We start from the raw sequence: 21,450 nt of genomic DNA on the forward strand, positions 1-21,450 counted from the left end.
CAGTCAACGAAGAACAGCTGGTAGGGTTTTATGAATGTTAAACAGTGTGTTATGAGGTTTTATTATTGACAGGTTACACGGGGATTTCCTCAAACTTACCCAAAAGATTACATAATGATAAAAAATGTATAAGGCCATGTGTCTACAGCTATTCAAGTGAAGTATCAACATAACTTTCAAAATCTGCTAGCGAGGATAAAGAAATGCATGTGAAAACCAAATCAGAGTTCACTCAAAATCTTGAAGGCTACAATTAAAAGTAGAATAATTCATATATAATTGCTGCAATTAACAGAGTTGATTGAATGACAGCCTAATTGTTCATAATTCTTTCATTTATTTGAACAAATATGGACAGGTAAGCCATAGAATGGAAAAAAGCAAAAAATGTGAAGCCCCAAAGCAGTTCCCTTAATAATTTGCATTCCATTTTCACTGATCAATAAAATCAGGGTCTTATGCCATCTATGTTCCACACTGAAATATGTTGAAAACACAATTTACACAAACATGCACTATCTGTTGAAATGAAAATGTAAGATGTGCCACATTTTGAACATGAACATAAAAAAACACTTCATAGACGAGCCAGGTCAATCAGTACCATAGTCTCTATGCTAACCATGCTGCCGGAGACAGCTCCACGGGCCCTCATTACTGCCGATGGCTCAGGGGGCCCCCATTGTCAAGCATGTTCACAGCCATCACTTCATTATTGTCTCTAAAGGAACAAGATGCATGTCATTGACATGGCAAATCAATGTTGAGTAGCAAAATACCATATCTATTACCTGGGGTGTGTTCAGTTCGCTTCAACTTTTGCTATGTTGAGTGATGGTGCGTACTGAACAGCACGTTTCTCCAAAACGATGTGCAATCTTCAACAACCTTTGGTGAACCTTTGCTCCCATTGGGTGGGTGTGGTGTATGTGGCCTGACCAATATGGGTGTGACCATTTGAAATATCAAAACTCGCGCAGCACACCATACGGTAATAGCCCTCTGGGTCATCATAATCACTACGTTTTTCAATTGGTCGTTAAGTACAGTATAGTTTCCATTGAATTCAGCCTTGAACACCGTTCGGTCATACTGAACGCACCCCAGGTAGTCAAATATTGTTCTCTACTATACCTATTGGCAGGACCTCCATTCTGATTGATACCGTTGTTCAGAGCACTCATCTCAGTCTCTTCATCTCTGCAGCAAAACATGCAGCAGTAATCACTCAATATATCTTACATCTGATTATGATTCAAACCATGAATATTAGACTTACTGGTTTCTACTGGCACCCTGCTGCTTTTGTCTCTAGGGAGACAGATGCAGTGTTTTAACTTGTAACAGAGAGAATAAAATATTATTCTAAAAGACAGTGAATATTTTATGAAAGTTCTAGTATGAATATCTGTGTGTGTGTCTAAGCGCAACTTTAACAGAACATACCTGATCAAATAGACTGCAACAACAACACCAATAAAGCCTGACAGAGAAAAGTGCCAATTAATCAAAAACATAACTTTCAAAGACTTAATACTGTGATCCTAGCATTAGAGAGGAGTAATGCAAGCTCTAATGGTGCTAAACTGCACCTGGAACTATAGATGAAGCAATCATTTCAACATGGAACTGAGTAAGTATCAGGTGAATATAATGTGGAAGATATTCTAAAGAAACTAGTATCTCACCTCGTAACAGGACAATCGCTGCAGTGTCAGGCAATCAAGCCCCGGAAATAAACAGAAGAAGAATACAGGAGACCATGGCAAGAGCAGCAGCAGATACAGCAGCAGCAAAGCTTAGCCCTCAAGCAATCATTGATATTAGTTATGCCTGCAAGACCCACTTCACAAAATATACAAATTCATGTTTATAAGACATATTCTGTATAAGTACTTTAGCAATACATGTAAAGGATTAACTACAGCCATGCCAGCGGCGACAGGAAAAGCAGTAGCAGAGCCATCTAATATTAATAATAATGCATTTAATGTGCATAGTGCTTTTCATTACAGTCCTTCTCAAGGCTCTACTTAGGCAAAGAAAAATGCAAATGGAATAGATGCACAAAAAAACTGTTTTCAGATTAGGATTAGACCTATGAGAAAAAGTCTGTAGAAGTGGGTTATAAAGGCCCATTTTAAACGCTTGGATTGGTGGAGCAGCGCTCAGAGGGTAAGGGAGAGCATTCCATTAGCAAGAAACAAGGGAGCAAAAGGCTTGTTCCCACCCCCCTCCCCCAAAAAGCACATTTAAGATGTAGTACAGGATAGGATTGATAGGAGGGGCCCTTTTCGATGAAATTTACCAATAACTAAAATGACAATGACAATGACGCCGACAAACAATGAACCTATGGGAACAGAAAATCACAAACTGTTTAATTGCACAAACATGGCAGTTTGACCTTTGTAATTCTGTCTATTGGATCTTACCATTTTCAGGTGGTGGTGAGGTAGTCATATCAGCTGTTGAATCAAATCAAACTTTAATTTGTCACATGCACCGAATACAAGTGTAGACCGTACCGTGAAATGTTTACTTACAAGTCCTTAACCAACAGTGCAGTTCAAGAAGAGTTAAGAAAATATTTACCAAATAAACGAAAGTAAAAAATAATAATAACATAACAATAAATAGGTTATATACAGGGGGTACCGGTACCGAGTCAGTGTGCGTGGGTACAGGTTAGAGGTCATTTGTACATGCAGGTAGGGGTGAAGTGATTATGCATAGGTAATAAACAGTTAGCAGCAGTATACAAAAAGCAGTATACTGCTTGGATTGCGGGAAGCTTGGCTCCAGTGATGTACTGGGCTGTACGCACCACCCTCTGTAGCGCCTTATGGTCAGATGCCGAGCAGTTGCCATACCAGGTGGTGATGCTCTCGATGAGGCAGCTGTTGAACTTTGAGGATCTGGGGACCCATGCCAAATCTTTTCAGTCTCCTGAGGGGGAAAAGGTTTCGTCGTGCCCTCTTCATGCCTGTCTTGGTGTGTTTGGACCATGATAGATCATTGGTGATGTGGACACCAAGGAACTTGAAACTATCAACCCGCTCCACTACAGCCCAGTTGATGTTAAAGGGGGCCTGTTCGGCCACCTTTTCCTGTAGTCCACGATCAGCGCCTTTGTCTTGCTCACATTGAGGCAGAGGTTCTTGTCCTGGCACCACACTGCCAGTTCTCGGACCTCCTCCCTATAGGCTGTCTCATCGTTGTCGGTGATCACTGTTGTGTAGTCAGCAAACTTAATGATGGTGTTGCAGTCATGTTTGGCCATGCAGTCGTGGGTGGACAGGAAGTACAGGAGGGGAATAAGTACACACCCCTGAAGGGCCCCAGTGTTGAGGATTAGCGTGGCAGATGTGTGGTTGCCTATCCTTACCACCTGGGGACAGACCGTCAGCAAGTCGAGGATCCAGTTGCAGAGGGAGGTAATTTAGTCCCAGGGTTCTTAGCTTAGTGATGAGCTTCGTGGGCACTATGGTGTTGAACGCTGAGCTGTAGTCAATGAACAGCATTCTCACATACAATACCGTTCAAAAGTTTGGGGTCATTTATAAATGTCCTTGTTTTTGAAAGAAACACATTTTTGGTCAATTAACATCAAATTGATCAGAAATACAGTGTAGACATTGTTAATGTAGTAAATTACTATTATAGCTGGAAACAGCTGATTTTTAATGGAATATCTACATTGGTGTACAGAGGCCCATTATCAGCAACCATCACTCCTGTGTTCCAAAGGCAGGATGTGTTAGCTAATCCAAGTTTATCATTTTAAAAAGGCTAACTGATCCTTAGAAAATCATTTTGCAATTATGTTGGCACAGCTGTAAACTGTTGTTCTGTTTAAAGAAGCAATAAAACTGTCCTTCTTTAGACTAGTTGAGTATCTTGAGCATCAGCATTTGTGGGTTCGATTACAGGCACAAAATGGCCAGAAACAAATAACTTTCTTCTGAAACGCATCAGTCTATTCTTGTTCTGAGAAATGAAGGCTATTCCATGTGAGAAATTGCCAAGAAACTGAAGGTCTGGTACAAGTACATGTCCTGGTAATCCATCTGGCTCCACAGCTTTGTGAATGTTGACCTGTTTAAAGGTCTTTCTCACATTGGCTACCGAGAGCATTATCACGCAGTCATCCAGAACAGCTAGTGCTCTCGTGCATGCTTCAGTGTTGCTTGCCTTGAAACGAGCATAAAAAGGCATTTAGCTCGTCCGGTAGGCCCGCGTCACTGGGCAGCTCGTGTCTGGGTTTCCCTTTGTAGTCCGTAATAGTTTTCAAGCCCTGCCTCTAGCCTTTAGCTCGATACAGATGTTGCCTGTAATCCATGGCTTCTGGTTTGGATATGTACGTATGGTCACCGTGGAGACGACGTCGTTGTTGATGCACTTATTGATGAAGCCGATGACTGAGGTGATATACTCCTCAATGCCATTGGATGAATCCCAGAACATATTCCAGTCTGTGCTAGCAAAACAGTCCTTTAGCGTAGCATCCGCACCATCTGACCACTTCTGTATTGAGCGAGTCACTGGTACTTCCTGATTTCGTTTTTTCTTGTAAGCAGGAATCAGGAGGATAGAACTATGGTTGGATTTGCCAAATGGAGGGCGGGGGAGAGCTTTGTATGCGTTTCTGTGTGTGGAGTAAAGGTGGTCTAGAGTTTTTTTCCCCCTCTGGTTGCACATGTGACATGCTCGTAAAAATTTGGTAAAACGGATTTAAGTCCCAGGCCACTAGGAGCGCCGCTTCTAGGTGAGCATTTTCTTTTTTGCTTATGGCCTTATAGAGTTGGTTGAGTGAGCTCTTAGTGCCAGCATCGGTCTGTGGTGGTATGTAGACGGCTACGAAAAATATAGATGAGAACTCTTGGTAGATAGTGTGGTCTACAGCTTATGATAAGGTACTCTACCTCAGGCGAGCAATCCCTTGTTTTATATTAGACATCGTGCACCAGCTGTTATTGATTAAAAAAAACAACCCCACCCCTCGTCTTACCAGACGTAGCTTCTCGGTTCTGCCGGTGCATTGAAAATCCCTCCAGCTCTATATTGTCCGCGTAGTCGTTCAGCCACGACTCGATATTACAGTTCTCAATGTTCCGTTGGTAGGATAATCGTAGGTCATCCATTTTATTTTCAAATGATTGCATGTTAGCAAGTAGAATTGATGGCAATGGGAGTTTACTCGCTCGCCTACGGATTCGCAAAAGGCAGCCTGATCTGCGTCCTCTTTTCCTCCGTCTTTTCTTCACACAAATGACGTGTATCTGGCCCTGTATATCTTTCTCGTCTGAAAAAGCTTCTTCCAGTCCGTGAAGAGTAATCCCAGTTCTGATGTCCAGAAGTCTCTTTCATAAGAGACGGAAGCAGCAGCATTATGTACAAAATAAGCTACAAACAACGCAAAAAAAATCTAACTAAATAGCACAATTGATTACGGACATGTAAAACGTCAGCCATTCTCTTCGACGACATTTTATCCCTGAAGACAGGAGATCGAGGTTAACCATGCTTTAATTAAGCAACAAGGCACAGGGGGGGTTGGGATATGGCCAATCTAAGGCCTGTTCTTATGCACAACGCAACATGGAGTGCCTGGATACAGACCTTAGCCGTGACATATTGGCCATATACCACAAACCCCTGAGGTGCCTTATGGCTACTATAAACTGGTTACCAATGTAAGAAGATCAGTAAAAATACATGTTCTGTCATAGCCGTGGAATACGGTCTGATATACCACAGCTGTCAGCCAATGAGCATTCAGGGCTCAAACTACCTAGTTAATAATTCAGAATAATACACAGTTAAAACCTAACCCTTCTGTTATAGCTCACCATTGAGAGTTGGTGCTGACAAAGTGGTGTCACCTATGTAAAGAACAAGAGAAACAATGAAATAAGATTAACAAAAACTAAACGATGAAAATGTAATATTTTAAGTTAACTCAGAAACATGTTTTTGTCTGTGTTGCATAAACAAACAGACCCTATGGACAGAGAGCTTGCCTCGAACAGTGTCCAACCTTGAGTCTTGAGCAGCCTCCAACAATGGTGGACACTCTGAAACATAATTCCAGAAATGTTAATCATTAAAAAAAAAAACAAGGCTCAACATAGACATAGTAGAATGTGTCTTCAGTTGCAGTCAATACCTGTCTTTTCAGAGGGCACATGGTCATGATATTGTTCCATATCACACTTCTTGCCCTCTTCAATCATAAGCACAAATGTCCGACCATCATGCTGGCAAACAGTCTTGGACTTTTGGGAAATGCTTGTGCAGAGTGGGATCGGTAAACCCTTCAACAGTTCATCCTCCCCACACCATATCTTAGTCACATCAGCAGCACATCCAGGACTCTTGCAGGCGATGCATGACAAACTCTGGTGATCTACAATGGCACAGAAAGACAATGCACTTGGCATAAGAAATACCTGTTCTGTTAAATGTACAGAAAAAAAAGTATGGCAAAATGTTTGATCCATCCTCACCGTTGCTTGTAAAGACACCCCCAGTGCCAGATGCCACCCCGAGCATGACTACACAAAATAAACTATCTACAGAGAAACAAAATATTAGAGGCATATCTATAGCATATGGATCACATCAGGGTTGGAGTCAATTCCATTTCAATTCAGAATGTAAACTGAAATTCCAATTTTCCTTAATGCTTCTCCAAGAGAAAATGTGGAATCGGAATTTCAGTGTACTACCTGAATTCAAATGGACTTGACCCTGAAAATGAATCCCATGTACATATCTTACAACTTACTTGGGGACCAGCATAACATTGTTGGTGAGAATGCCTGCAGCCATAGGAAGACTGACAGTAGCCATGAGAGAACAGTCTCTACAAAGGAAGCACTGGAATTTGCCTCTTTGTCACGTTGAGGTTTGGCTGATCGTCTGCGTTTCCTTATATTCTTCCTCTTGGGAGCCACCTTGTGTTCTTTCTCTGGGACTAGTTTTCCCTCTGTATCTTTCTCTTCAATCTCTCTCTTCACAGCCCTCTCAGCAACCAACTCCTCCCCTGACTCACAACTGTTTGTCCCCTTTCCCTCTTTCATTTCAGCTCTCATCCCATCTTCAAACTCCCCCTCAGCAGCCATCTCAGTCACCTCTACTCCAACTGGGACAAAGCAGTCTCCCTCTCTCCACTCTGCACTGACTGTGTCACTCACACCCTCCTCTGAGAAAGCATCTCTCCTTTCCTCCTTATCACGGTCACCTGAGTTCCAACTCAGCTCTTTAACAATCCCACTTGTATCCTCATCACCAGTGAACACCCTCTCTACACTTCCCTCACCCTTGCCTCCCTCAGGCAAGTTCAGGTTTATCTCTCCAGATTCATGAATATTCTCCAGGATAGCTGTTGGTAGAGCTGGCAACACCTCTCTACTGCTAGAGATGGAGGTACAAGATTCCAGTGCTGAGCTTGTTTCTGGTGGAAGGTTTGTGTCCTGTGCAGGGCTTGAAAGACACAGTACAGAAACCATTATAATTCATATATATTTGACTCCTAATTTGGTTTGAGACATGCAGCAAGTAAATGCATGCACTCAGAATGTAGATACAGTGCCTTGCGAAAGTATTCGGCCCCCTTGAACTTTGCGACCTTTTGCCACATTTCAGGCTTCAAACATAAAGATATAAAACTGTATTTTTTTGTGAAGAATCAACAACAAGTGGGACACAATCATGAAGTGGAACAACATTTATTGGATATTTCAAACTTTTTTAACAAATCAAAAACGTAAAAATTGGGCGTGCAAAATTATTCAGCCCCCTTAAGTTAATACTTTGTAGCGCCACCTTTTGCTGCGATTACAGCTGTAAGTCGCTTGGGGTATGTCTCTATCAGTTTTGCACATCGAGAGACTGACATTTTTTCCCATTCCTCCTTGCAAAACAGCTCGAGCTCAGTGAGGTTGGATGGAGAGCATTTGTGAACAGCAGTTTTCAGTTCTTTCCACAGATTCTCGATTTGATTCAGGTCTGGACTTTGACTTGGCCATTCTAACACCTGGATATGTTTATTTTTGAACCATTCCATTGTAGATTTTGCTTAATGTTTTGGATCATTGTCTTGTTGGAAGACAAATCTCTCTCAAATCTCCCAGTCTCAGGTCTTTTGCAGACTCCATCAGGTTTTCTTCCAGAGTGGTCCTGTATTTGGCTCCATCCATCAAAGCAGGCCCAAACCATGATGCTGCCACCACCATGTTTGACAGTGGGGATGGTGTGTTCAGGGTGATGAGCTGTGTTGCTTTTACACCAAACATAACGTTTTGCATTGTTGCCAAAAAGTTCAATTTTGGTTTCATCTGACCAGAGCACCTTCTTCCACATGTTTGGTGTGTCTCCCAGGTGGCTTGTGGCAAACTTTAAAACGACACTTTTTATGGATATCTTTAAGAAATGTCTTTCTTCTTGCCACTCTTCCATAAAGGCCAGATTTGTGCAATATACAACTGATTGTTGTCCTATGGACAGAGTCTCCCACCTCAGCTGTAGATCTCTGCAGTTCATCCAGAGTGATCATGGGCCTCTTGGCTGCATCTCTGATCAGTCTTCTCCTTGTATGAGCTGAAAGTTTAGAGGGACGGCCAGGTCTTGGTAGATTTGCAGTGGTCTGATACTCCTTCCATTTCAATATTATCGCTTGCACAGTGCTCCTTGGGATGTTTAATGCTTGGGAAATCTTTTTGTATCCAAATCCGGCTTTAAACTTCTTCACAACAGTATCTCGGACCTGCCTGGTGTGTTCCTTGTTCTTCATGATGCTCTCTGCGCTTTTAACGGACCTCTGAGACTATCGCAGTGCAGGTGCATTTATACGTAGACTTGATTACACACAGGTGGATTGTATTTATCATCATTAGTCATTTAGGTCAACATTGGATCATTCAGAGATCCTCACTGAACTTCTGGAGAGAGTTTGCTGCACTGAAAGTAAAGGGGCTGAATAATTTTGCACGCCCAATTTTTCAATTTTTGATTTGTTAAAAAAGTTTGAAATATCCAATAAATGTCGTTCCACTTCATGATTGTGTCCCACTTGTTGTTGATTCTTCACAAAAAAATACAGTTTTATATCTTTATGTTTGAAGCCTGAAATGTGGCAAAAGGTCGCAAAGTTCAAGGGGGCCGAATACTTTCGCAAGGCACTGTATAATGGAGCAAGTAAAATTTGTGAACACTATACTGTACTGTTTTGCAGTATCAGGACATTATCATTTCAGCACATGAAAACACATTCTTCAAAATATAGTAAAGACAAGCAAAAATTACTGTACAAAATAATTCAAATACTGAGCTATATTGTGTGCAAAAATAAAATATTTTATACTAATACAATTTCTCAGAGAACAAGAGTTATTTTAACAAGTAATACAAATTCTCAAAACTTACATCACTAACAAAACATCAAAGATCCACCCAGCAGTGGTGGGTTTGGCATTGAAATAAGAATCCATGAGCAGAAAATAACCCCATACCTACTGTAAAATAAAGGTGGTGGATCTTTGATGTTATGGAGCTATTTTACTTCTATTGGTCCTGGGGACATTTTTGCCAAAAACCTGGTTGCCTCTGCTAAGAGGCTGAAACTTGGCCACCATTGCATCTTCCAGCAAGACAATAACCCCAAGCACACATCAATATCCACAAAGAAATGGTTAATTGGCCACAAAAGCAACACTTTTCAATGGCCATCTCAGTCTCCGGACTTGAAAACCCGTGGTTTGAATTGAAGAGGGCAGTTCATGAGCGCTGACGATTGATATCAAGGACCTGAAAGAATTCTGTATTCGAGGAATGGTCTGAGATCCCTCCCAAAGTCTTCAACGGATAAAACACTTTAGAAAAAGGCTCAGTGAGGTGTTGAAAACAGTGGTGTCAATCATTTTGACCCCTACCTTTGAGAAAAAAAATATTTACTTATATATATATATATATATATATATATAAGTAAATATATATTTTTTAATTGCTTTCTCTGAGCAATTGTATTAATATAAAATACAATTATTTTAAACAAAATGTAGCATACAATATAGCTCAGTATTTGAATTATTTTAGTCATTTTTGCTCATCTTTATCGAGTGTCACTGTATATGAAGGCTTACCAGTTTTTTCTGCATTCAGTTTCTTCATAGACCGCCACCGCCATAGCTGACCCACCTACTTGAGATAATACAAATCGACCTCAAATTCCATTCATGATCCTTCTCTCCAGCCATTAGCAAAAACATAACATGTACATGTTTGTCAAATATTCAACTTTTTTTTAAATAGAAAAAGACCCTACACATTTACAACAGCTTTCATTACGAGTCATACTATTTAGACTATAAATGTCCATTGGAATGTGACTTGTGTTAGGATACTCAGAAAATAATATCAAAGTTTGGTGTTTCAAATATTTTGATGCCATAACTTCCCTCAGTGAATTGCTGGCATTGCAGTACAATCTGCTGAGAGCTGAGATCCTGTAATTATACTACTTCTGGTTACATCTAGGCCTGGGGAGAATCTCAACAGGATTACCTCGATTCCTCGCATCCTCTCCTCGCCTCTTTTTGAAAAATGTCAAAAGTACTCAAGGAGAGGAGGCAAGGAGATGAAACGTGGAAACAAATACACTTGAATTAAATGAGATGGGTAGAATCCCAAAACACATATGTAAAGTGGTAAAAAATCTATTTAACTAGTTGTGCAAGACATTTTATAGATACAAGGAAAAGTAGCGGTATCATTTTTAAATGTGTGCATTTTCTCAGCACACTATGCTGAGAAAACAGCTGATTCAAAAGGTGGTGTGGCAGATTTCAAAACTCTTCAGCAGTAGGGTCGGCCTACACCCGAGTATCCTCCACCAGAGGAGGCAATCAAATAGTAGAGAACTCCCCTGTTCACCTATTGGGCCGTCAACGTTTTCACCATCATTGCAAAGCCCTAGTTATTTTTTTGCTTTGACTAAGTCATTTCTGAAGATGATTTACTTCATGTGATCAGCGATTCATTTATGCAGGTCCCTCATTTTAAGGTCAACCCTGTTATGTGAACTGAACAATTTATTTAATATGGTGAAACTTTTCCTATTTAAATGTATTTTTTTAAGAAACATAGAACATCTAATTAGAGGTCAACCGATTATGATTTTTCAACGCCGATACCGATTATTGGAGGACCAAAAAAAACGATACCGATTAATCGGCCAATTCTTATTTATAATAATGACAATAACAATACTGAATGAACACTTATTTTAACATAATACATAAATAAAATCAATTTAGCCTCAAATAAATAATGAAACATGTTCAATTTGGTTTAAATAATGCAAAAACAAGTGTGTGCCATGTAAGAAAGCTAACGTTTAAGTTCCTTGCTCAGAACATGAGAACATATGAAAGCTGGTGGTTCCTTTTAACATGAGTCTTCAATATTCCCAGGTAAGAAGTTTTAGGTTGTAGTTATTATAGGCATTATTAGGACTCTCTCTCTATACCATTTGTATTTCATATACCTTTGACTATTGGATGTTTATATGGATGTTGGATGATATTGGATGGTTATAGGCACTTTAGTATTGCCAGTGTAACAGTATAGCTTCCACCCCCCTCCCTGGGCTCGAACCAGGAACACATCATCAACAGCCACCCTCGAAGCATCGTTACCCATCGCTCCACAAAAACCAAGGTCCTTGCAGAGTAAGGGGAACAACTACTTCAAGGTCTCAGAGCGAGTGACGTCACCGATTTAAACGCTATCAGCGCGCACCCCGCTAACTAGCTAGCCATTTCACATCGGTTACATCAGCCTAATCTCAGGAGTTGATAGGCTTGAAGTCATAAACAGCTCAATGCTTGAAGCACAGCGAAGAGCTGCTGGCAAACGTACAAAAGTGCTGTTTGAATGAATGCTTAAGAGCCTGCTGGTGCCTACCATCGCTCAATGAGACTGCTCTATCAAATCATAGACTTTATTATAACACACAGAAGTACGAGCCTTAGGTCATTAATATGGTCAAATCCAGAAATTATAATTTCGAAAACAAAACGTTTATTCTTTCAGTGAAATACGGAACCGTTCTGTATTTTATTTAACGGTGGCATCCATAAGTCTAAATATTCCTGTTACATTGCACAACCTTCAATGTTATGTCATAATTATGTAAAATTCTGGCAAAGTAGTTCGCAACGAGCCAGGCTGCCCAAACTGTTGCATTTTCCCTGACTCTGCGTGCAACAAACAAGAGAATTGACAATTTCCCTAGTTTAATGTTACCTGCTAACCTGGATTTCTTTTAACTGAATATGCAGGTTAAAAAAAATATCCTTCTGTGTATTGATTTTAAGAAAGGCATCAATGTTTATGGTTGGGTACACATTGGTGCAACGGCAGTGCTTTTCTCGCAAATGCGCTCGTTAAATCACCCGTTCGGCAAACTAGGCTATGATTCAATGATAAATTAACAGGCACGATTATATGCAACGCAGGATGAGCTAGATAAACTAGTAATATCAACCATGTGTAGTTGATCACTAGTTATGTTAAGATTGATCGTTTTTTATAAGACACGTTTAATGCTAGCTAGCACCTTCCCTTGGCTCCTTGCTGCACTCGCATAACAGGTAGTCAGCCTGCCGTGCAGTCTCCTCATGGAGTGCAATGTTATCGGCCATGATCCGTGTCCAAAAATGCTGATTACCGATTGTTATGAAACCTTGAAAATCGGCCCTAATTAAAATCGGCCATTCCGATTAATCAGTCGACCTCTACATCTAAATCATAGTGTAAAAGCAGGTGAGCCGGTTCTACTCTTTTTGGCAATTTTCTGTTGTTTTGTAGTGGAAAACTGAGCGGATCGAGCATAACACGTTAACCCGGTTATCCATACAGTGCATTCGGAAAGTATTCAGACCCCTTCCCCTTTTCCACATTTTGTTACGCTAGTTTAATAAAAAATAAATAAAACAATGTAAATCTCATCCTCAATCTACACACAGTACCCCATAATTACAAAGCTACATTTGTTTTTTAGAAATGCTTGCAAATTTATAAGAAATATATACATTAATAACAAACATTTACACCCTTTGCCATAACACTCAAAATTTAGCTCAGGTGCATCCTTTTTCCATTGATCATCCTTGAGATGATGCTACAACTTGACTGGAATCCACCTGTGGAAGCCACTCCTCTGTAAAAAGGCACATGACAGCCCGCTTGGAGTTTGCCAAAAGGCACCTAAAGGACTCTCAGACAATGAGAAACAAGATTCTCTGGTCTGATGAAACCATCATTGAACCATTTGACCTGAACGCCAAGCGTCACATCTGGAGGGAACCTAACACCATGCCTACAGTGAAGCATGGTGCTGGTAAAATACAGTTAGGTTCTTATTTTTCAGAGTAAATAACTCACGGACACTATAGAAACTTCAACCAATTTGAATCATTCCCCAAAAGGTTCTGTACAGCTGAAAACAGAGAGCAAAAGATTTCAGACTTCAGTTTATATGCATCCTACTTAAGACACTCCCCTTTCTCTCCAATCCTTACATTTTATGGCTCTACAGGAAGCTAGTAAAGAGGGTAACAGGATTCCAAACATTTATTACACTTAAGTAGAGGTCAACCGATTAAATCGGAATGGCCGATTAATTAGGGCCGATTTCAAGTTTTCATAATCGGAAATTGGTCAAATGGGACACCGATTTCACCTTTTTTTAACACCTTTATTTAATCTCTATTTAACTAGGCAAGTCAGTTAGGAACACATTCTTACTTTCAATTAAGGCCTAGTTAACTGCCTCGTTCAGGGGCAGAACGACAGATTTTCACCTTGTCAGCTCGGGGGATTCAATCTTGCAACCTTACAGTTAACTAGTCCAACGCAATAACGACCTGCCTCTCTCTCGTTGCACTCCACAAGGAGACTGCCTGTTACGCGAATGCAGTAAGCCAAGGTAAGATGCTAGCTAGCATTAAACTGATCTTACAAAAAACAATCATAATCTCTAGTTAATGAAGCTGGTTGAGAGAATGCAAGAGTGTGCCTATACAGTATCCCATGACTTAGGACTCAAATTGCACTTCCTATGGCTTCCACTAGATGTCAACAGTCTTTAGAAATTGTTTCAGGCTTGTATTCTGAAAAATGAGGGAGTAAGACCACTGAGTAAGTGGATAGTGGAAAGTCCCCAGACCCGTTTTCTGAGCGCGACCGAGAGCGCATCTTTCTTGTTTTTCTTTTAGATTGACAACGCTATTGTCCGGTTGAAATATTATCGATTATTATGACTAAAAACAACCTGAGGATTGATTATAAACATCGTTTGACATGTTTCTACGAACTCTACGGATACTATTTGGATTTTTCGTCTGCCTGTTGTGACTGCCTTTGAGCCATTGGATAACTGAACAAAACTGAGGTTTTTGGATATAAAGAGGGACTTGATCGAACAAATGAACATTTATTGTGAAACTGGGAGTGTTAAGTTAACTGTTAAGTGATTAATTTGATCACTATTTCTGACTTTTGTAACTCCAATACTTGGCTGGTAACTGTTTGTAAATGTTTTGTGTGCTGGGCGCTGTCCTCAGATAATAACATGGTATGCTTTCGCTGTAAAGCCTTTTTGAAATCTGACACCGCGGTTGGATTATCAAGAAGTTCATCTTTAAGCCGATGTATAACACTTGTATGTTTTATGAATTTGTATTATGAGTATTTCTGTTTTTGAATTTGGTGCTCTGCAATTTCACCGGATGTTGGCCAGGTAGGAGGGTAGCGTCCCACATACCCATAAGAAGTTAATCGGCATGGCCAATTTCAAGTTTTCATAAGAATTGGTAATTATGGCCGATTACATTGCACTTCGAGGAGACTGCGTGGCAGGCTGATCACCTGTCACGCGAGTGCAGCAAGGAGCCATGGTAAGTTGCTAACTAGCATTAAACTTATCTTATAACAATCAACCTTAACATAATCACTAGTTAACTACACATAGTTGATGATATTACTAGTTTAACTAGCCTGTCCTGCATTGCATACAATTAATGTGGTGGCTGTTAATTCATCATCGAATCACAGACTACTTCGCCAAACGGGTGATGATTTAACAAGCGCATTCGCGAAAAAAAAGCACTGTCGGTACATCAATCAATGGCTTCCTTAAAATCAATACACAAGTATATATTTTTAAACCTGCATATTTAAGAATTAACTTTAATATTAACTAGGGAAATTGTGTCACTTCTCGTGTTCTGTGCAAGCAGAGTCAGGATATATGCAGGAGTTTGGGCTGCCTGGCTTGAACGGTTTCTTCCTAACAACGACCGTAATTAATTTGCCAGAATTGAACATAATTATGACATAACATTGAAGGTTGTGCAATGTAACAGCAATATTTAGACTTATGGATGCCACCCATTCAATAAAATACAGAACTGTTCCGTATTTCACTGAAAGAATAAACGTTTTGTTTTCAAAATGATAGTGTCCAGATTTGACCATATTAATGACCTAAGGCTCGTATTTCTGTGTTTATTATAATTAAGTCTATTATTTCATATTTGATAGAGCAGTCTGACTGAGCAGTGGTAGGCAGCAACAGGTTCGTAAGCATTCATTCAAACAGCACTTTTTTCTGCATTTGCCAGCAGCTCTTCGCAATGCTTGAAGCACAGCGCTGTTTATGACTTCAAGCTTATCAACTCCCGAGATTAGGCTGGCAACACTATAGTGCCTATAAGAACATCCAATAGTCAAAAGGTGTATGAAATATAAAGAGAAAGTCCTATAATAACTAAAACTTCTTACCTGGGAATATTGAAGACTCATGTTAAAAGGAACCACCAGCTTTCACATGTTCTCAGGTTATGAGCAAAAAATAAAACAATTTGCCGATTAATCTGTATCGCCTTTTTTTGGTCCTCCAATAAATCAGTATCAGTAGAATTTTTTTTTTAAATAGTTTAAAAGTTGACACCTCCCATCCTGCCCCGTCTTCCTGCTCGTCCAAGGGTCAGGGGCAGGGCGCACAGTTTCCAAAAACTGCTGCAAAGTCGCTCTGTCTTTGCTCAGTTTTGTAGTCTGCTGTATGAGGTTATTGACCCCTCACCCAATGGTTGAACCTGTCATGAAGGTGAGCTCCAAGAATGTTTTCTTATCTGGCGGAGGCAGTTTAGATTGTGCAGTCACCACTGAAGCCAAAGCCTTGCGGTTGGCACGTGCCATATCCATCTGGAGCATTGTGAGCAGCCTTGACACCTTTGTGGCCTCCTTAAGAAGCTTGTCATCACCACCTGGGAGGCAAGGGATCAGCAGGGCGAGGTAGGATTGCAGCATCGTAGCCGCTTCTACGAGGCACGCATTGATGGAGAGGGTCCCGGAAGTGCTTTGCAGCCGTTTATCACTTACTCTTTCAGGTCCTGGTTTGAGGCGAGGCACCATTCCAACAATCTCCTTGTCAAGGAGGATCATGGCAACCACCATGTCATCCATCACCGGATTGTGGTCTAGCCCCAAGGACTCTGCATCCATTAGGAGAGTCCACGGCCTGGTCTGGTTGTCACAACGGAAGCCCCCTTCCATCTTGCGCCAGTATTTGCGGAGAGCCAAAGCGAACTTGGGGCAGATGGGAATAAGGAGCTGCTCAGATGGTGCTTCTTCTAGCTTGATATCAAGGGCGGTAGCCACCCTCGCTAAAATGTCCAGTGTTGCTTACATCACCGCCTGGGGTGCCTCTGTAGAGGCGCTCCCATCTACAGATGGCGCTGTGGACTGGGTCGATCCCTGATGTGCTCGGAACACTGGAGCACTGTCACCCAACTCCAACTCGTCTCCAGAGTGGAGAGAGAGGGCCTCGTTGCCGTCATCATCCCCCTGTAAAGCATCCCCTTCCTCCCGCAGGCTTTCCGCCTGATGTTTGAGGCAGATCAACTCCTTAGCCGTACTAAGTTTGTAGGGTGGGTCCCCAAAGCGGCCGAAGGAGTGCTGCTGCGACGACGCATCAACCCAGAGGGGGGAATACGGTCATCAGATGGGAGGACTGTACTGTGGCCCTCATCCCCTTCAGGTGTGCTAAGCGCAGGCGGCGCAGGCCAAACAACTATTAGGTTCTCTAACCACTCTTGTGTGTGATCTAACCCAAGACAGGTAATGTAGGTGTTCTAAGTTATTGAATACACTCTAACATAGAGCTCTTACCAAGCGAATGCTCTCTGGAATGAGCTGAGAAAAGGTAGTGTGGCGGCAGCTATTTAAGGGGGTCAGCTGCAGCACTACCCAGAACACGGGACTAATCTGATATTCTTACTTGGAATGTATCCTGCTGAGCGAAAGGATACCACATTGGCGTGATCCAATATAGTGCTACATAACAGCACAGCAGACAATCGCTCGTTGTTTCATGCCGTCTCCCTCTTGTTCCGGAAGCGCGTAGAGTTTCAAATTCAATCTCCTCTGATTTCCTCCCTTTCTTGGGAGCGGGGGTGTTGGACACATAGTCCGGCTGCTCCACCAGATCAGGGCAAGTTGCATCAGAACGTGCATAACAGTGAGTATTTTCTGTTAGCCTTCTTAGCTAGCTAGTGGAGTAGCTTAGATGTTAAAACATTCCACTTCATGAAGGGTATCGTCAAAAGGCTATTTTTTCTTGCACTTTTAATTCAGTGCAACATCAGATTACCAATTTGGCCAGGTTTGTTCACAAAAAAAATTGTTAAGCGGGAAAAAAAAAATCAAACAAAGTTCATCAGGCACGGTATACTACGAGCACAAGGAACAAAGAGACTGATATTTCACCAGATATATAAAATGTGAAGCATCCAGTTGGCATTTTCACTCACTAACACTGGGTGGTGAGGAAGTCCAGTGGCAGAAGATGTTGAGAGATGTGGATTTTGGTTGAAAAAGTACCCAATTGTCATACTTGAGCAAAGATAAATTAATAGAAAATGACTCAAGTAAATGTGAAGGTCACTTAAGTAAAAGTGTAACAGATTTGGTTTTAAATATACATAAGTATCAAAAGTACAGTGGGCAAAAAAGTATTTAGTCAGCCACCAATTGTGCAAGTTCTCCCACTTAAAAAAAATTAGGCCTGTAATTCATCATAGGTACACTTCAACTATTACAAACAAAATGAGAAGAAAAATCCAGAAAATCACATTGTAGGATTTTTAATGAATTTATTTGCAAATTATGGTGGAAAGTAAGTATTTGGTCACCTACAAACAAGCAAGAATTCTGGCTCTCAGACCTGTAACTTCTTCTTTAACCTCTTGAACCTCTGGGGGTAGTATTTCATTTTTTGGATGAAAAACGTTACCGTTTTAAACAAGATATGTTGTCACGAAAAGATGCTCGACTATGCATATAATTGACAGCTTTGGAAAGAAAACACTGACGTTTCCAAAACTGCAAAGATATTGTCTGTGAGTGCCACAGAACTAATGCTACAGGTGAAACCAAGATGAAATTTCATACAGGAAGTGAGCCAGATTTTGAATGCGCTGTGTTCCAATGTCTCCTTATATGGCTGTGAAAGCACAAGGAATGAGCCTACACTTTCTGTTGTTTCCCCAAGGTGTCTGCAGCATTGTGACGTATTTGTAGGCATATCATTGGAAAATTGACCATAAGAGACTACATTTACCAGGTGTCCGCTCGGTGTCCTCCGTCGAAACTATTGCGTAATCTCCAGGTGCGTGCATTTTTCCATTTTGTTCAGAGGAGAAACAAAACTGCCACGAGTGATTTATCATCGAATAGATATGTGAAAACCTTGAGGATTGATTCTAAACAACGTTTGCCATGTTTGTCGATATTATGGAGTTAATTTGGAAAAAAGTTTGCCATTGTAATGACTGAATTTTCGGGTTTTTTCTTAGCCAAACAAAACAGAGCGATTTCTCCTACACAAATAATATTTTATGAAAAACTGAACATTTGCTATCTAACTGAGAGTCTCCTCATTGAAAACATCTGAAGTTCTTCAAAGGTAAATTATTTTATTTGAATGCTTTTCTTGTTTTTGTGATAATGTTGCCTGCTGAATGCTAGGCTTAATGCTATGCTAGCTATCAATACTCTTACACAAATGCTTGTGTAGCTATGATTGAAAAGCATTTTTTGAAAATCTGAGATGACAGTGTTAACAAAAGGCTAAGCTTGTGAGCCAATATTTATTTAATTTCTGGGAAGACTGAAGCTGCAATAGGTAAACAGCTTGGTTTGAAGAAATCAACTGTGGGAGCAATTATTAGGAAATGGAAGACATACAAGACCACTGATAATCTCCCTCGATCAGGGGCTCCACGCAAGATCTCACCCCGTGGGGTCAAAATGATCACAAGAACGGTGAGCAAAAATCCCAGAACCACACAGGAGGACCTAGTGAATGACCTGCAGAGAGCTGGGACCAAAGTAACAAAGCCTACCATCAGCAAGGGCATTGAATATGAAATGTGGTTGGGTCTTTCAGCATGACAATGATCCCAAACACACCGCCCGGGCAACAAAGGAGTGGCTTCGTAAGAAGCATTTTAAGGTTCTGGAGTGGCCTAGCCAGTCTCCATATCTCAACCCCATAGAAAATCTTTGGAGGGAGTTGAAAGTCTGTATTGCCCAGCAACAGCCCCAAAACGTCACTGCTCTAGAGTAGATCTACATGGAGGAATGGCCCAAAATACCAGCAACAGTGTGTGAAAACCCTGTGAAGACTTACAGAAAACATTTGACCTCTGTCATTGCCAACAAAGGGTATATAACAAAGTATTGAGATAAACTTTTGTTATGGTGGAAAATAAGTATTTGGTCAATAATTTGCAAATAAATTCATAAAAAAAATCCTACAGTGTGATTTTCTGGATTTCTCTCATTTTGTCTGCCATAGTTGAAGTGACCTATGATAAATCACAGGCCTCTCATCTTTTTAAGTGGGAGAACTTGCACAATTGGTGGCTGACTAAATACTTTTTTGCCCCACTGTATAAATCATTTCACATTCCTTATATTAAGCAAACCACACTGCACAATTATAGTTTTTTTTTTTTTACAGAGCCAGGGGCACACGCCAACAATTTACAAATGAAGACATTCTGCTTTTGCTTCGATCACACCGACAATGTCGTTGCATTTTGGTACACCGGCATTACATTCATTTCCAATGAAACGCTGCGTTTGCCTTTCAGCATTGTGGATTGGATTTATCGAAAGTATGCGTCAAACTGTATGAGTAGACGGCTTGACAGAAATGGTAGCAGAAGTTGAATACATATTCAGATTATGCTGTGTACTATTTCGCACAAAAACACTGTCGGTGTATTCGAAACGTAATTTTCTCATCGATTAAAATGTATCTCCACAGCTAGAATCTGTTACGAACAGACGGACGGACTCTAGCAGGCAATTGTTGCCCTATAAGACAAACTTTCTAAACGTCGACAAAAAATGCTTTATCACCGGACAAGTTAATGGAAACATAGTTACGGTTAACTATTTACACTTACCTTATTTCTGGTAATCACAAATAACGATGCAATACCCGCCGACAGGAAAAGTCAACTAATACGTTCGTTTGAAGTGTAAGGTGGAGAAAATTAAGTGTTGCCAACTAATTTCGAGTGTAACACGGAACCCAAACCGACTACGCGTGCGCTATCGTGCATACATTTATTTAGCCCCCCCACACCAAACGTCATCACAACACGCAGGTTAAAATATCAAAACAAACTCTGAACCAATCACATTAATTTGGGGACAGGTCGAAAAGCATTAAACATGTATGGCAATTTAGCTAGTACTTGCTAGCTAACGTTAATTTGTCCTATTTAGCTAACTTGCTGTTGCTTGCTAATTTGTCCTGGGATATAAACATTAAGCTGTTATTTTACCTGAAATGCACAATGACCTCGTACTCCGACAATTAATCCACACATAAACCGGCCAACCGAATCGTTTCTCGTCATTTCTCCTCCTTCCAGGCTTTTTCATCGTTTAATTTATATGGCGATCCCATCTAGAGGCAGGTTGATTTGTTGCTAATTGACGTTGCGATGTCATTGCGAGAACGTAATGAAGAATACAATGACGTTACTCAAATTGACTGGCCATCTCGGCAAAAAAATATTATTTGACATTTGTTCAGGTACAGACCCACTCTTTTCTGTACAATTTTGATTGATGTTGTAAGTTCTGTTCAAGATCAAACATTCGTGTCCAACTATATTCATTGGGTTTGGCTAGTCGAACCCGTACTACTGCTGCTGCAGTCAGCCAACAATGATTTGCAATTTACTGTGCACAGCTGAGCGTCTGCTGCTGACGTCACTCACAACGCACTTTTGCAGCCAGGCCCGTGTTGTGACAGAGAATCTTTTTTTGTGTCATTTAGAGGGAAAATGCGTGCATTTTAGC

At 40.8% G+C, this 21,450-nt stretch overlaps 2 protein-coding genes across 20 annotated transcripts in view; both read right to left on the reverse strand.

Annotated features, from left to right (window-relative positions):
• Nucleotides 1-1,098, reverse strand: part of LOC110536160 (kinesin-like protein KIF2A) — a 31,916-nt gene extending 30,818 nt beyond the window's left edge. Inside the window, exon 1 of the mRNA XM_036936032.1 lies at nt 792-1,098. The gene's annotated coding sequence lies outside the window, so the exon portion shown is untranslated. The remainder of the gene's footprint in view (nt 1-791) is intronic.
• On the reverse strand, nt 27-21,317 carry LOC110536162. Of its 19 annotated transcripts, none has more exons than XR_005034707.1 (13): nt 20,928-21,317; nt 10,146-10,200; nt 6,791-7,488; nt 6,510-6,575; nt 6,170-6,409; nt 6,041-6,077; nt 5,853-5,885; nt 2,436-2,468; nt 1,689-1,706; nt 1,447-1,483; nt 1,280-1,309; nt 1,135-1,200; nt 27-721 (listed from the first exon to the last, which is right to left on the reverse strand). XR_005034707.1 is itself a non-coding variant. In XM_021621753.2 (13 exons), exons 1-13 carry the CDS (start codon nt 21,025-21,027, stop codon nt 655-657), a joined length of 1,497 nt encoding a protein of 498 aa, XP_021477428.2. In that variant the 5' UTR covers nt 21,028-21,317; the 3' UTR covers nt 27-654. The 19 variants fall into 19 exon arrangements, 7 of the variants coding, with proteins under 7 accessions (XP_021477428.2, XP_036791928.1, XP_036791932.1 ...); XR_005034704.1 differs by having other exon boundaries at nt 1,689-1,845; nt 6,024-6,077; XM_021621753.2 differs by having other exon boundaries at nt 6,024-6,077.
• Nucleotides 21,318-21,450: the final 133 nt, after the last annotated feature.

The sequence above is a fragment of the Oncorhynchus mykiss genome, chromosome 11 (genome assembly GCF_013265735.2).
Source record: "Oncorhynchus mykiss isolate Arlee chromosome 11, USDA_OmykA_1.1, whole genome shotgun sequence".
In the NCBI taxonomy this organism is placed as follows: domain Eukaryota; kingdom Metazoa; phylum Chordata; class Actinopteri; order Salmoniformes; family Salmonidae; genus Oncorhynchus; species Oncorhynchus mykiss.